The sequence below is a fragment of the Phytophthora parasitica genome (assembly GCF_000247585.1).
Source record: "Phytophthora parasitica INRA-310 unplaced genomic scaffold supercont2.30, whole genome shotgun sequence".
Classification (NCBI taxonomy): Eukaryota; Oomycota; class Peronosporomycetes; order Peronosporales; family Peronosporaceae; genus Phytophthora; species Phytophthora nicotianae.
The window spans coordinates 363,333-379,068 of NW_008649016.1; the positions used below are offsets into that span (position 1 = coordinate 363,333).

A 15,736-nucleotide genomic window follows, 5' to 3' on the forward strand; every position below is an offset into this window, starting at 1 on the left:
TTTAGTCTATTTTCAGGCTTTCTAACTGTGTTTACTTTTATCTAAAATATAATTTTAAAAAGAATATTTAAAAAATGAATCTGCGGTAATTTATTGTTGCTGATTAGACAAAGTTCTGACTGTAGTTATCTTTCAGCCGTCTTTGTGAGGCTCTATCTGACGTACGCTTAACTTGTTGTAGTTGCACGTCCTCGTGAATACTTGGAGTCATTTGTGCGTCTTTCTTGACCTGCTTCTTGAGCTGCAGTGCTTCCTTGTTCTGATTCTTAACAGACCACATCACCGAGACGAAGCTGAAGAAGATAAGAACTGCTGCGACGCCGACTGATAACCCCATCGGCGGACCGTAAGAGCTCAACGAACTGAATGTCTTCGTAGTAGTAGAAGAACTTGATGAAATGGCCGTCGTACATCGTGGTCCTCCCCATGAAGACGAGTACGAACACTCACATCGCGACTTGACACATTTGCCAGTCTTCAGTGCAGTCTTACCCAAAATTCCACCAATGGTACAGTCGTCGTCGATAGTGCAGAACGCCTTACCAGCGACTTCTTTGTGGTGATTATCGTCGTCTTGGTACTCGTCAATGTGCGCTTGAATCCACTTCTTGGTCGGATGACTCGCTGGGTCACAGCCTACCTGCATGTAGTTATCATCTTCGAGATCATTACCCAAGTCCTGATACAGACGAATGTAGTCGATCTTCAGGTATAGCGGAAACGAGTCACAAATTTTGTTAACCGCTTCATCAGATCCGTCACCACGGCATTCCTTGCCTGGATTAGGAGGCGTAGCACCCCACGAGCTCGACAGCGCGACGTTGAAGATAATATACATCGGTTCCTCCAGCATGATCTTCTGAGGATTCGTCTTGTTTGAGTTCTGTGGAACATCCCAGATCGATTTGGACGGGACCTCGAACAACGGATTACCTTGAAGCATCCAACGTACGTATCCGTTCTTACCGGTAACCCATTCTAGCTGGTACACGACGAAGTTTGTGTAGGCACCGAGATGTACTGGCCAATTGGCCGAAATGGCGTCCATTTGGTAGTTAAACGAACTCATCGCGTTCGATTTCGGCGTCGATTCGTTTCGTGGACTGGCACATTTCGAGAAGGAATTGTCGGGGTCACACAGATAGGCACCGGTATACACGTTAAACAGTGGATAGCAGGTACCGTTCGAGTTGATACCCCAGTGTTCGGAGCCTGCATCGTCAATCAGTCCCAAGTCTCCGTTAACGTCATGTGACCCAGGACACGTCTCGGTGGAGCACGTATTCTCGGTGATACCAGTCTTAATCGAAGCAGCAATCGTATCGTAGTCCTGCTTAGCATCAGCACTGGGTGAACAATGGTTGTTCGCAGCGTACCGCAGACCTTGATACCAGGATTTGTGACCACGTTTCTCGTAGTACGCGGTTGGAACACCCACGTAGTTGGCACCTTTAGTCTTGCAGCCTGCAGTGTAGATGCACGAAGAAGAATCCCCAGACGAGTAATCGACACCGTAAATACGGTATTCGTCAGGCATTCCTGGACCTATTTGAAGTGACGATGACACTAGAGTACCGCCGCCTTCCAGTACGTCAATCTCAGGAGCTCCTCGTCCTTGATTCGGGTTCAAACCGTAGCCAGGATTGTTGTTGCAAGCGCTGATACGTTGATAACTTGGTTCGAAGAGATCGGGTTCGCACTTATCGTACGAGAACGGCCACATTCGGTTCGTAGAAGCCGAGAAAATGGCTCGACCGAGGTTCCCCATCATCCAGATACCCGGCCACGTTGGATAGTATTTGCCACTCTCGACCTTTGTGTTGTCTCCTTTGGCCAGATCTGGATTTCCAGATTCAGTTGAAACAGCCCCCGGAAGTTGGACACGAGCTTCGACCATTCCTCCTTGGTAGCAGAATTTGTTCCAGGATTGTACCATTGCAGATCTATAAAAGAAATACGCATCCACGTAGCCTGGAGGGTGCGTGTACATGTTGTAGACGTGGATTACGTTGACTTCATCGATTGATTTAATGAAGAAATAGCAGGTGCCGTCGTCGTCGCACTTGGTTGAGGTCATATTGTGCGAGTATAATTCCAAGGCACCGTTGACTCCGTCCGGTTTTTCTAGAGACATCCAGATATGGTCATCACCAGGTCGGAAGCTGCGGTTTGGCGTATTGAACTCGTCGCTCATGACTAAGTCCCATTGGCGTCCACGCGAACTGATGTACGTTTGATGGTCCTTGGGGGTGTCCGGGTCGACCCACGTTTTGATACCAGATCTGGTTGGGTAAGTGGCATCCGGAATCGTTGCATTCTTAGCTGTAGTGACCGATGCGACCGCCACCCAGACTACGCCAACAACCGACGATACAAGTCGATGAAGCCGCATCAATGCGAATGAAAGAACCGGCAAGTGCACACTAGAATGGCAATTTAACAAATGCTAAATCGGATAGAACCGAAAGCTGGCAAAGCTAAGAAAAGCCTCGCAGGCAACAAGGTCAAGGGGATCAGTTCCAGAGGTAAGAACTGCATTTCTGTACTGTACATTCAAAAACTTGTGTTTTGTTGCATATCTTGAGCTAAAAACGAGATATTTCGGCAGCGCTATGTATCATGATAATATATGTTCGATACATGTGCGCAACTCGGGATTATCCTCGGTAAGAAAACACTAGGAGCTGTGATCCGTGACCCGCTTTCTCAACGACGACATTGTTTCCTCCCTGATTCTTCCCCAATGCTCTGTAGCGCAGTCTCCACCTTGCGTTTCTGCTGTCGGTTTCCCGTTCGTAAAAACTTCTTCAGTAAATTAACAGCCCCATGGCGCTTCATGACGTCCCTGTTAGCTGCATCATTTGCAGCCAACCGCCCCAACACAATCGCTGCCCGCTCCTTATTCGCAGTATTGTCCGATTTAAGCAGATCGACAAGTGGTGCGATAGCTCCACACTCCACGATCATTTTCTTGCAGGTGTCAATACGCGCGAGACGTCCAAACGCATTAACTACAAAATGTTTCTGCTCATCCCTCCCCTCTCGGAGAAATGGCACCAACAGCGAAATTATGGTCCTAGTCGCTAATGCTCTCGTGTTAGTGCGACCGCGATCGGTAAGATAACACAGCGCAAACACTCCCTTGTCTTTCTCCTCGTGTGATCCACTGCGAAGCAGTTCGACAAGCAATTCGATCACCTCGTCGCTTATGATCTCTCGTCGTTGCTCTTCATTGCTGTGAGCAATCCAGCCCAATATTTGAGCTGCCACCATCTTTTGCTCCTTGTTTCCGGTCCGGAGAAGACTCAAAAAGGGGTCAACTCCTCCTTCGTCGACAATTTTCTGGCTGTGGTATTCAGCTAGACTTCCTAGTGTCAGAAGAACGTGCTCTTTTTGGCCTTCTGTTCCATCTCGAAGCAAGGCCATAAGGAGCGAGATAGCACCGATCTCCACCATATCAGTACAGAATGCAGTGTCCAACGCAAGATACGACAATGCATAGGCTACACTCTCTTTCTGGTCTTCCGTTCCTCGTCGTAGAAGAGCGATAAAATCCGTGATGACTCCTCTTCGACCAATTTCTTGTCGGTTTTCCTCTTGGTTGCTAACCCAGATGCTGCATGTGTTTTATGGGTATTTGTTCCAGACCGGAGAAGTTTAATCAACGCTGAATGCCCCCATTTCTCGCAATTTCTAAACCGTAGTCATCATTGACGGCAGCAATGCCATCCAGCGCAAAGGCGGCGAAGTTCTTGGGGATATTCGTTTGCGCTCGCAGAAGGCCAACGAGAAAGGGGATTGCGCCACCTTCCACGATCATGGCGCTGTTGGAAGCAGTTTCGACGCTTAGCTGACCCAACACACAAGCAGCAAAACCTCTCTGTGTTTCACTGCCATTTTTTAAGTGCTCCAACAACATGGGGATGGCTCCTTCGGCTACTATTGCACTGTTGGCATCGCCGTCGCAAGCCATATTGCCCAGTGCATCCATCGTCCAGATCGTGATTGTTTCATTTCCATTTCTAAGTAGCTTAACGAGAGGTGGGATTATTCCAGCGTTAAGTAGCGGTTTTCGACCGATCGTCCCAGCTGTACACGTGCAATACACCACAGTCTTCACTTTATCTCGGTCGCTTTGATCTTGCAAGGCCTGTATGATAGAGTTACATTCAGTATTTGCGGCAGCTGGAATAGTTTCTCGAAGTTCTTCAAACTCGTCGTCCGACGGCGTTGAATCGAGCTCAGAAGACCAACACAAACACCCCAAAGCGCATACTTTCAAGAAATGGGTTCGCCCATTTTTCACCAAGTCAACTAAAATGGGTACTCCATTTTCGTCCAGTATCTGGTGGCGTTTGTGGTCTCGGATGCAGACTTGTAACAACAGTAAAACTGCACTTTCTTGTTCCTCGATAGTTTCGCTACGAAGCACATTGACAAGGTCTCTAACAGACGTGTCGGTGTTTAATTCCATCGGGGTGTTCGGGGATCCTGGTGGCCCACAACTTGAGCGTGATTCTTCCTTAAGACCCAATTGATTTCCACACTGCGCACAGCAACGAGAATGATTAAACACCAGCGCTGCACACGTAATGCAACGCGTTGTTCCACCCTGTCGTGGTTCATCCAAATCCTCCATAGAAAACCTCTTTAACGTATCAATAACGTGACTAAGCTCGGCTCGTTTAGAAGGATCAACATGAGTCATTGCAATGACGAGTTCCCACTCCTCGTCATTCATCTCATCGGGTTTTTCAGGGATCACTCCACATTTCAAGTTTTCGCGAACGTCGTCGTCCTCTAAGTACGCGAACGGAGGCTCGCCAACCGTAGCTTCAATCATGCACATGGCCAAAGAGTAAACATCGGAAGCGATAGTTGGTCTACGCTTCAGACATTCTGGAGCACGCCAACGTAAACGAGCTGAACTGGAAGTACTAGCCTTGGAAATAGCACGCATAGTGTTTAATCCAAAATCCGAAAGCTTAGCTTGACCATCGGTTCCGACCAAAATGTTACTCAGTTTGAGATAGCCGTGTACCATCCCTTTACTGTGCATATAATTCAATCCGAGAGCTGCTTGATAAAGCAGTTTCCACATTCGTTTCCTGTTATCGTCCGATAAGGACAGATACGAACCCATGTCTCCGTTAGTCGCGTCTTCACATACTAGAAAAGGTGGCGAACTGACATGAGAAGCACCAAACATTTTGACAATATTAGTGTTTTCCATCTGGAGTAGACAGGGCTTGTGCCCTCAGCTCCCTAGTAGCAGCCGAAAAATGGTGAGTTCGTACTTACAGCCCGTTAAGTATGAAATCGCAAGGTACGGGTTTATTATATTATAGATTGTGTAAAGTTTCGAATACTGGTTATTACAGGATTTCTCCAGGATAAAGGATAGGACTCGTACTTAAGCGCAAGTAATAATCTTAGGCTCCATTGCACAACAAAAAAAAGTTTTCAAGCTCTAAAAACCTTGACTTTTTTAAAACATAAAATTTAGAATGAGAGACCAGTCCAGTCACATTGCCATTTCTCCCGTACAATATTGTATTCAGTTACTTTTACGTAGTCCTCATTGACCCTGACTCATTTGTAGAACGGGAGTGAGGCTTAGTGAGGCTTTGCTGTGGACATGGGAGCTTGGCATGGCGTGGTTGTTGTAGTCATGCTGGAAATGCTGCGAGTTTAAGCAATTTTATTCACATAAAAAAGTCACTCAAAAATAATCCTGGACCGTTCATGATCTGCGTAAACTTCACCACATCTTGTTGGCTCTTCCGTCACTGAAGTGCGATCTACAAGAAGTTCTGACTGTAATTATCCTTTGGCTGTGGCGTAATATCGTATTCTGAAATGGACAGATTTATGGGGAACGACGGACGTGTTTGCTCCATTTTCTTCTCTTCTGCCGTCTTGATAGCCTCATCTGCCTGTTTCTTCAGCGTTCGCACGGACATCCAGGCAGCGATAAAAGTCGATAAAAGTGAAATGATTGCCACAGTGAGAGATACCCCCATGGAGGGACCATACGTACGCTGCATAATGGCTCCCGTGCTGGTCGATTCTTCAGCGAGAGCAATAGTGCATCTTGGTCCACCCCACGAATCCGGATACGAGCAGACACAGCGAGATTCGACGCATTTTCCCGTGACTAATTTTCGACTCCCGTTATTACCAATAGTACAGTCATTGTCAGTCTCGCAGAAACCTTTACCAACTACCTCCGTCCAGGGATTATCAAAGTCCTCGTACTCATCCAAGTGACCTTGAATCCATTCTCGTGTCGGGTGGCTCGCTGGATCACATCCAAGTTGCATGTAGTCGTCCTTACCACGATTCCCTTTAGGATCCTGGTACAATCGGATATAATCAATTTTCAGGAACATCGGGAAGTCATCGCAAATTTTGTTGACAGTCTCATCGGTACCATCGCCACGACATTCGTAACCTGGATTAGGGGGTGCTGCACCCCATGAACGTGACAAAGCCACGTTGAATATAATCGACATCGGTTCCTCTAACATGAGTTTTTGCGGATTATTTTTCTTGTCATTTTGAGGAACAACAGAGAAAGCCTCCGCTGTAACTTCAAAGAGAGGTTGACCGGCCCCCATCCAGCGTACATATCCATTCTCTCCAGTCACCCACTCGACTTGATACACGAAATAGTCCATATACGCGCCTAAATGCACCGGCCAATTTGCTGAGATTGCATCCATTTGGTAGTTAAACGGCTCCATCGAGTTACTTTTCGGTGTGGTAGAGTTGCGCGGTTCGAGGCATTTTTCATCGGTATTATCCGGGTCACACAAGTACGAACCCATGTATGAATTCATAACCGGGAAGCACGTACCGTTGCTGTTGATACCCCAATACTCCGAACCGACTCCGTCGATCAGTTCCAAGGCACTGTTCGGGTCAAGTGACCCTGGGCACGTCTCAATCGTGCACGTATTATCTGTGATTCCAGCTTTCAGCGACGCTTTAATCGTATCGAGATCCTGTTTTTCATCCGCGGTGGGAGCACAAAAGTTGTTCGAAGCGTAGCGAAGACCTTGATACCAGGACTTATGGCCACGCTCCTTTTCGTAGTACGTGGTCGGAATGTCAATGAGGTTCGCACCGGGTGTCTCGCAATTGTACTGGTACACACAGTATATATTCTTTGCGTCGTATTTTTCTTCCGCTGGGAACAATCTGAAGTCACTGGGCATTCCAGGCGCAATCTGTAAGGATGACGAGATAGCCACCCCGCCTCCTTCTAAGATATCGATCTCAGGGGCTCCACGGCCTTGGTTCGGGTTCAACCCGTAGCCTGGATCATCGTCGCACGCGCTGATACGTTGATTTCTTGGGTCAAAGATATCTGGCTCGCATTTGTTGTAGGAGAATGGCCACATTCGACTCGTGGAAGCTGAGAAAATAGCACGACCGAGGTTCCCCATCATCCAAATGCCCGGCCACGTCGGATAGTAGCTGCCACTTGTTACTCGTCCGGATTTACCGAGTGCAAGGTCTGGATTCCCAGAATTCTTGGATAGTGCTCCTGGTAGTTGAGCCCGTACCTCCATGAGACCACCTTGATAACAGAATTTGTTCCATGACTGCACCATTCCTGCTCTATAGAAAAAGGACACGTTCTCGTACTGAGGAGGATTCAGGTACGCGTTGTATACGGTTATCTCGCTCACATCGTCAATGGCTTCGATGTAGAAGTAGCACGTTCCATCGGCGTCGCATTTCGTGGAGGTCATGTTGTGGGAATAAACTTCGAGGGCTCCGTTCACGCCGTCAGGTTTCTCTAGCGAAGTCCAGAGATGGTCGTCGCCCGGTCGGAAGCTTCGGTTTGCTGTGTTGAACTCGTCGCTCATGACGAGCTGCCATTTCTCACCTCTGGATGTTGTGATCGATTGTGCGCTGGCTGGCGTCGCTGGGTCCACCCACGCTCGAAGACCAGACTTGGTAGGGTATTCCTTTTGATTCGCAGCAGCTACCGGGAAAGTATACAATGGAGCGTTCCATAGTGACAAAAAGAGCGCGAGTGCTCGTATCATGGTGAGAACATGCGCGTGGTGCAGTGTTGTTGGCTAGTTTATGAGTGGAGGCTTCCAAACCATTTGCAATTCTTGTTGTTCCCTTGCAGCCAGAAGTATAGAACGCTACTGTACACAAATTACTTGCGTTCGGAGACAGCCCCGACTTGTTGTTATTGTCACCAACGTAGCACCACATCTTGACGTCTCTTGGTATCATTACGCTGACTACAATTTTTTCTTGGCCTGGCCATCGATCGACAGTTTCGATCGAAAGTTGAAAAGTACCAGGAAGAGGTAGAGCTACCAGTCTGTTCAGCAGCAGATCCTAGTTTGTGCGCGCATAGCTGAGCGAAGCCTTACTCATGGAGAGCTGATACCAGTGCACGCTTGAACATGACCCCGTTCCGGCTCGTTGTTCATGAATTTCGGTGCACACTTAAATTCGTTGGCGTCGACTTGTCATTTACTCAATAGTTCGGCACGGCGTAAGTCTAAGAAACGTTACAACTATTTTCGTCGCCACTACGGTGCAACGAGATCAGCCCACTGGACGCCGACGATACTTGCTGCGCGCTCTTCCATGTTGGAACCGCGCACAGCATGGTGTAAACACTGTTGTGGCTGTGGAGAAGCCGGAACTGCTTCCAGGCTGAGATCGGGCAGTTTATTTAGCTAATAACATTGACTGTGAAAGGCTGAGACATATCGCGATGTGCATCGTTTAATTGTCTTGGCATCAGAAAAAAAAACGAGCAATCGGTCGGAATGTAAAACACGTTTTCTTATTGAAGTTATTTGGCGTCAACGAGACGCCATCGCTATAATAGCACTCCCTCGAAGCTTCTCTACTGTAGAAAGCGCTTGCTTGGTAAATACTTATAAAGAGTAAAATGCCGAGCTCGCCGACACAAACACAGCACACTGTTTAGCCTTGTTGACTAAGCGATCATGTTGACTCGAGTGCGAGTGTGGCTAATCAACTCCTTCGATTTGAGGCTTTTGCGGTTAGAAATCGTTGAGTCTTTCCACCTGTAATGCAGAGCTTGCGAAACGGCGTGCTTCGGAGTGACCGACAGTGTCGGTCCGACACACGATATGGGTTGCTATGCCTTGAGAACAGCAACACGATGAAGAGACATTAGCAACTCGAGACGCAGACGTCATGGTCTCCGAACGATGTAGTTTTGATCCCCTGCGTAAACTAGAAAATGATGTTCAGTTCGATGTGCTGAAGCACTATTAGTACAGATCAAGAATACAGCGCATGTACAACGTACAGTACATGTACGGTCACCCGCGTCCGCAATTCCGTTCCCGCAGGAAAACGTAAATTGCTGTGCTCGGATAGACGCCTTTTGGTTCACTGCAGCCATCTATCCATTGATCATCACCGCATTGCGTTGTTGTGGGCTTCAAGTCGGGCAAGTCGGGCTGATTACGCAGGCACATGCAGAGTAACGAATGGATCAAACAGAACGTCTGGAGCTGTGAGAAATGCTGGCACAGCGTGCCAGGCTCTCTTGGTATTCGGATGATCAATTTGGGACCCACTCGGCGAGTTGCCGCCTCAAGTTCACAAACCTGTCCAAGACACAGTAGTATATTGACATGGGTGTTCGCCAATACTCAACGTGGGCTTTTGCCGTCGGTTGGGCCGTCATGGTTGCCTGCGTTACGGCCAAGAACAGCACCACTGGAAGCACCACGTTTCCGACCAAATCGGGCATCAGGATCTGGGTCGACCCCGCCACACCCGACGACCGTCAAACGTACACCAGTTCACGCGGTCGGCAATGGGATCTCGTCATGAGCGACGAGTTCAACATGCCAAACCGCAGCTTCCGACCTGGTCACGATCATATCTGGACTTCTCTTGAGAAACCTGACGGTGTCAACGGTGCAATGGAGCTGTACTCGCACAACATGACTTCCACTAAGTGTGACGACGACGGAACGTGCTACTTTTACATCAAAGCTATCGACGAATTCAGCGTCATCCACGTCTACAACATGTACATTCATCCTCCACAGTTCGTTGACGCCTACTTCTTCTATCGCGCGGCGATGGTGCAGTCCTGGAACAAGTTCTGTTACCAAGGTGGCATGATCGAAACGCGCGTACAACTCCCAGGCGTAACCACATCCGATAATCCAGATATTGCACTCGGCAAGGACTCAAAGGTGAAAACGGGCAAGTACTACCCGACTTGGCCCGGTATCTGGATGATGGGGAATCTCGGTCGAGCCATTTTCTCGGCATCGACTAACCGCATGTGGCCGTTCTCATACGATAAATGTGAGCCTGATCTGTTCGACCCAAGCTACCAACGTATCAGTGCGTGCAACGACAACCCCGGCTACGGATTGAACCCGAACCAAGGCCGTGGTGCGCCTGAGATCGATGTGTTAGAAGGTAGTGCGTCCCTTGTGTCGTCGTCGCTCCAGATTGGCCCAGGCATGCCTGATGAATACCGTGTTATGGGGATCAACTATGGACAAGACCCACCTTCGTGTATCTACGGCGGTACCTGTACCACCCCCGGCGCGAACTACGTCGGTGTGCCAACCGCCGTTTACAACAAACGCGGCCACAAGTCCTGGTATCAAGGCTTGCGTTATGCGGCAAACAACTACTGCAAGCAAGACCCCAAAGCTAAGCAGGACTACAGTACGATCGCTGCTTCAATGAAGGCCGGAATTACCGAGAACACGTGCTCGGTGGACGTTTGTCCGGCATCTACGGATGCGTATGGCGACCTGAGCCTGATTGACGGCAAGGGAGAGGATCACTGGGGTATCAACAGCAACGGCACGTGCTATCCGCTTTGGAACGTGTACACTGGAGCCTACTTGTGCGACCCAGACAACACATACTGGAAGTGTGCCAAGCCTCGAAATGCTACCACAACGCCCAAGTCGAACGCCATGAGCCAGTTTAATTATCAAATGGACGCTATCTCGGCCAATTGGCCTGTACATGTTGGTGCGTACACAAACTTTGTCGTGTACCAACTTGAATGGGTCACCGGTAAGAACGGCTACGTGCGCTGGATGTTGGGCGGAAGCCCGTTGTTCGAGGTGCCGTCGGAGTCGATCTGGAACGTCCCGCAGAACGCGAACAAAACGAATCCTGAGAAGATCATGCTGGAGGAGCCGATGTATCTGATCTTTAACGTCGCGCTGTCAAGTTCATGGGGTGCTACACCGCCCAACCCGGGCAAAAAATGTCGTGGTGACGGCTCCGATGAAGAAGCCAACAAGATTTGCGACGCCTTCCCGTTGTATATGAAGATCGACTACATCCGTCTGTACCAGGACTTGGCAGACGACCTGGAAGAAGACAACTACATGCACGTTGGCTGTGATCCAGATACTCACCCTACCAAGAAGTGGATCGACGCTCATATCGATGAGTACGAGGATGACGACAATAAACACAAGGAGGTTGCCGGCAAAGCGTTCTGTACCGTGAATGATGACTGTACGATCGGAGGTAACTTGGGTAAGACGCTGTTGAAGACGGGGAAGTGTGTAAAGGGACGATGCGAGTGCACGTACTCATCGTCATGGGGCGGTCCGCGCTGCACGACAGCCATTTCCGGCTCAACCGGTTCATCTGGTTCGCTGGGTAAGACTCTCTCAAAGAACTCGTACGGTCCTCCGATGGGATTGTCGATCGTCGTAGCCGCGATAATTGTGATCCTCAGCTTCGCCTCCGTGGCATGGTCAATCATTAAAGAAAACAATGCGGCTGCCACCTTGGCGAAGAAGAAGAAAACTGCTGCGGACATGGGGCACTACAGCAACAGCAACGATGCGCGCCTGGAGCAGGTCAGGCACGTCACGGGTAGAGATTCGTACGGCAACGGTCACGTTCAAGGCCACGGCAACGACATTCACCGCCGGCCGAGGGACAACTACAGTCAAAACTTTGTGTAGCTTGAAATAATTGATCAAAACACTCAGCTTAAAATTATGTTGTTGTCAGGCGTACTACAAAACATGTACGTAGTGATCATCGTACAAAAAGTGTACTACAGTATTATTATAATTAAGACTACGTAGTAGTACAATAATAGCGTTTTTAATAGTAGTTCAGTATTAATGCAGTAGTACGATACATTCAGAATACTACGGAGTAGTTGTTTAAAAATAAATTGGTTCGTACAAAAATGTACGCAGCAGTATCGAAGAAGTCATTTCGTAATCCAAAGTTTTATTATGTATGATTGATGCGATATATTGAGCTATGCTAGTCAGTTTAGAGGGCGCTGTGAGTCTGGCTGTTGTCCTTCGAAAGCACAAGAGATTCCGATGGGCTTTCGTCCGCAACCTTCATATACCTCATGGCCGCCTTCTTCCTTTTCGCGGCGCGGGTAGTCGACACGTAGATAGAAATGGTCACCAGCCCGACGACGACAGAGGATACCGTAATCGATGCCCACAGAGGTGGGCCATAGGTTGTGCTGCCTGAGGACGTGGCCCCCGAAATGGCAATCGTGCAGCGCGGCCCTCCCCAAGATTTGTACAGACACTCACAGCGCTGATTGACGCACTTACCGGTTTTCACGGACGTCCTGCCCATCGTGCCGCCGATAGTGCAGTCGTCGTGTGTCTTACAGAACGCCTTGCCAGTCACCTCTTCCCACTTATTGTCGTTGTCTTCGTATTCGTCCAGGTGGGCATCGATCCATTGCTTCGTCGGGTGCGTCTTGGGATCACAGCCAACGTACATGTAGTTGTCCGCGTCCAGGTCGTCTGCCAAGTCCTGATACAGACGGATGTAGTCGATCTTCATGTACATCGGGAACGAGTCGCAAATCTTGTTGACAACCGGGTCAGTGCCATTACCGCGGCATGCCTTGCCCGGGTTCGGAGGGGTAGCGCCCCACGAACTCGACAGCGCCACATTGGCGATGATGTACATTGGTTCCTCCAGCATGATCTTCGACGGGTTCGTCTTATTCGCGTTCTGCGGTACGTTCGTGATAGACGCGGATGGAACCTCGAACAATGGACTGCCCTCTAGCATCCACCGCACATATCCGTTCTTACCCGTGACCCACTCCACTTGATACACCAAGTAGTCTGTGTACGCACCGAGTTGGACGGGCCAGTTGGACGAGATAGCGTCCATTTGGTAGTTGAACGGGCTCATCGCGTACGACTTCGACGTCGTAGTCTCGTTTCGAGGGCTGGCACACTTGGAGTAAGTGTTGTCAGGGTCACACAGGTAAGAACCAGTGTACACGTTGAATAGAGGGTAGCACGTTCCGTTTGAGTTGATACCCCAGTGATCGTCCCCAACGCCGTCGATCAAACCAATGTCCGCGTTGACGTCGTTAGAGGCCGGACAGGTGTCCGCGGAGCAGGTATTGTTGACGATTCCGGCTTTTAGAGACGCTGCGATTGTCTTGTAGCTCTGCTTCTTGTCACCGGCCGATTTGCACATGTTGTTGGCAGCGTATCGGAGACCTTGGTACCAAGATTTGTGGCCGCGTTCTTTCTTGTAGTAGGCGGTTGGGACGTCGATGTAGTTTGCACCGGGGGTCATACAGCTAGCGGTGTAGATGCAACCGTAGTAGTCTCCAGTTGAGTAGTTGAGCGAAAAGATACGATATTCATCGGGCATACCAGGGCCAAGTTGCAGCGACGACGAGATCAGGGATGCGCTACCCTCCAGTACGTCAATTTCAGGCGCGCCACGGCCTTGATTCGGGTTCAATCCGTAGCCCGGATTGTCGTCACAAGCACTAATACGTTGGTTGCTGGGATCGAACAGATCGGGCTCACACGCATCGTATGAGAACGGCCACATGCGGTTTGTAGACCCGGAGAAAATAGCACGACCGAGGTTCCCCATCATCCATATACCGGGCCATGTCGGGTAGTATTTACCTGTTTGGACCTTCGCATTCTTTCCCAGTTTCAAGTCCGGGTTACCCGATGCCTTTGACACAGCTCCAGGTAGTTGAGTACGCACCTCGAGCATTCCACCTTGGTAACAGAACTTGTTCCAGGACTGCACCATGGCTGAACGGTAGAAGAAGTAGGCGTCCACGTATCCTGGAGGATGGATGTACATGTTGTACACGTTGATTACATTCAACTCGTCGATCGATTTGATGTAGAAGTAGCACGTTCCGTCGTCGTCACACTGGGTTGAAGTCATGTTGTGCGAGTACAGCTCCATTGCACCGTTGACACCGTCGGGTTTCTCGACGGACGTCCACATGTGATCATCTCCAGGACGAAAGCTGCGGTTGACGACGTTGAACTCGTCGCTCATGACGAGATCCCATTTCCGGCCGCGTGAGCTGATGTACACGTGATCACGTTCGGGTGTGTCCGGATCGACCCAGATCTTGATGCCCGACTTGGTCGGGTATGTATTGTTCTTCGCCGCTGTGGCTACTGTCACCATAATAGTTACGACCCATGCTGAAAACCGCTGAAGTTGCATTGCAATTTCTTTGATGGAGGAGCTCGTAGTCACGTGCAGCAGAGTCCAGGCCGCAGTTTGCCGAGTGAAGCCAGTAGGATCAAACAAACGACAGAGTTACAGGAGAGTTTAGAAAGGCTCTCGTTGCTCTCATTTGAGAAGGTATGTGCCAAAAAGCTTGTTTGTTCCTCCAGCCACTCGTTCCCTGCGTAATCCATAGCGACAAGCCGAGCTTGCCGGAGGATGCTCCGTTGAATCCGCACCTAGAAAACCACCTGTGCAGGTGCTTGGGACAGACGGGAACGTCCATCGCGGTGCTGGTTCTTGAAAGCAAAGCGCGTTCCGTTGCCTGGGATTGGCGCAATGCACTTTTTGGGTACATGTAAAACGACAAAGATTCAGGCTGCCCCAACCAATTCTACATAATATTTTTTGCAACTAAATGTCAACGAAAGCCGCCAGTGGAGTCTGGTTTGTTGCTTGCAATATGACTCGAAGAACCCGTGTGTACATCACTAAAGACTCTTATTTATTGTTTTCGAAGTAATGATTGTAATCATCTGAATACCTGTTTGAAAATACCAATCGCCATATGTCGTCAGCTATGAGTCAGACTGTATTTTTCTTAAAAGGGTTTGGCGGCCCAACTCAGTGATAACTAACTAAGCAATCTTGACGAGAACATTCCTGCATTACGAGGCCAACCAGCACAATGACTATCAGCGTGTCAAAATACTTCTCATTAAACCACAGTTTGCATAAGCGGCTCGCCTCTTTGATGGAGTCAAAACAATTAATGATTCTCGGGGCATATAACAATGTATTTGTTAATCTCCCGATACATGTACCCAACGAATGAATTGTCATTGCTCTCGTTTTGGTGTTGCTTGGATCGTACCGTTCGCTAGTAGTAGTTCCCAGTCTCGTCACCGGACTCTAGTACAATTATATACTTCGAAGTATATTAGGCCAATCTTTGGTGGCATACTTTGGTCGTGTTTAAGCTTGAGTTTTTTTAATGCATGTATAATAATGATAAAAAGTTATGTCACTCTCAGTATACTGAAAGGCACAATGCACTTCATTATGCAGTTGATGTCATAAATCCGCAGCAAAACGACCAACCGCGCGACGCCTTCTAGCTCAACAAAAATGCCGATAATAATAATAATCCTGGCAATGCAAACGGCATGTTTACACCACGCCATGTACGTAGGTGTCCTTAGCTTACGTGCCTGTATGATGACGACCG

At 48.9% G+C, this 15,736-nt stretch overlaps 6 protein-coding genes across 6 annotated transcripts; 1 reads left to right on the plus strand and 5 right to left on the minus strand.

Annotated features, from left to right (window-relative positions):
* Positions 1-79: 79 nt before the first annotated feature.
* Positions 80-2,429, minus strand: PPTG_12460 (hypothetical protein). Its single transcript, XM_008908496.1, has one exon. The coding sequence runs from the start codon at positions 2,390-2,392 to the stop codon at positions 104-106; it is 2,289 nt and encodes a 762-aa protein (XP_008906744.1). The 5' UTR covers positions 2,393-2,429; the 3' UTR covers positions 80-103.
* Positions 2,430-2,706: 277 nt separating this feature from the next.
* PPTG_12461 (hypothetical protein) lies at positions 2,707-3,456 on the minus strand (the record flags this gene model as incomplete). The annotated part of the gene is made up of 1 exon (XM_008908497.1): positions 2,707-3,456. One exon carries the CDS (start codon positions 3,454-3,456, stop codon positions 2,707-2,709), a length of 750 nt encoding a protein of 249 aa, XP_008906745.1.
* Positions 3,457-3,661: 205 nt separating this feature from the next.
* On the minus strand, positions 3,662-5,209 carry PPTG_12462 (serine/threonine protein kinase; the record flags this gene model as incomplete). Its single annotated transcript, XM_008908498.1, has 1 exon — positions 3,662-5,209. The coding sequence occupies one exon, from the start codon at positions 5,207-5,209 to the stop codon at positions 3,662-3,664; it is 1,548 nt and encodes a 515-aa protein (XP_008906746.1).
* A 587-nt stretch (positions 5,210-5,796) lies between these two features.
* Positions 5,797-8,124, minus strand: PPTG_12463 (hypothetical protein). Its single transcript, XM_008908499.1, has one exon. It carries the CDS (start codon positions 8,058-8,060, stop codon positions 5,802-5,804), a length of 2,259 nt encoding a protein of 752 aa, XP_008906747.1. The 5' UTR covers positions 8,061-8,124; the 3' UTR covers positions 5,797-5,801.
* Positions 8,125-9,650: 1,526 nt separating this feature from the next.
* On the plus strand, positions 9,651-11,981 carry PPTG_12464 (hypothetical protein; the record flags this gene model as incomplete). Its single annotated transcript, XM_008908500.1, has 1 exon — positions 9,651-11,981. The coding sequence occupies one exon, from the start codon at positions 9,651-9,653 to the stop codon at positions 11,979-11,981; it is 2,331 nt and encodes a 776-aa protein (XP_008906748.1).
* A 256-nt stretch (positions 11,982-12,237) lies between these two features.
* Positions 12,238-14,466, minus strand: PPTG_12465 (hypothetical protein; the record flags this gene model as incomplete). The annotated part of the gene is made up of 1 exon (XM_008908501.1): positions 12,238-14,466. One exon carries the CDS (start codon positions 14,464-14,466, stop codon positions 12,304-12,306), a length of 2,163 nt encoding a protein of 720 aa, XP_008906749.1. The 3' UTR covers positions 12,238-12,303.
* Positions 14,467-15,736: the final 1,270 nt, after the last annotated feature.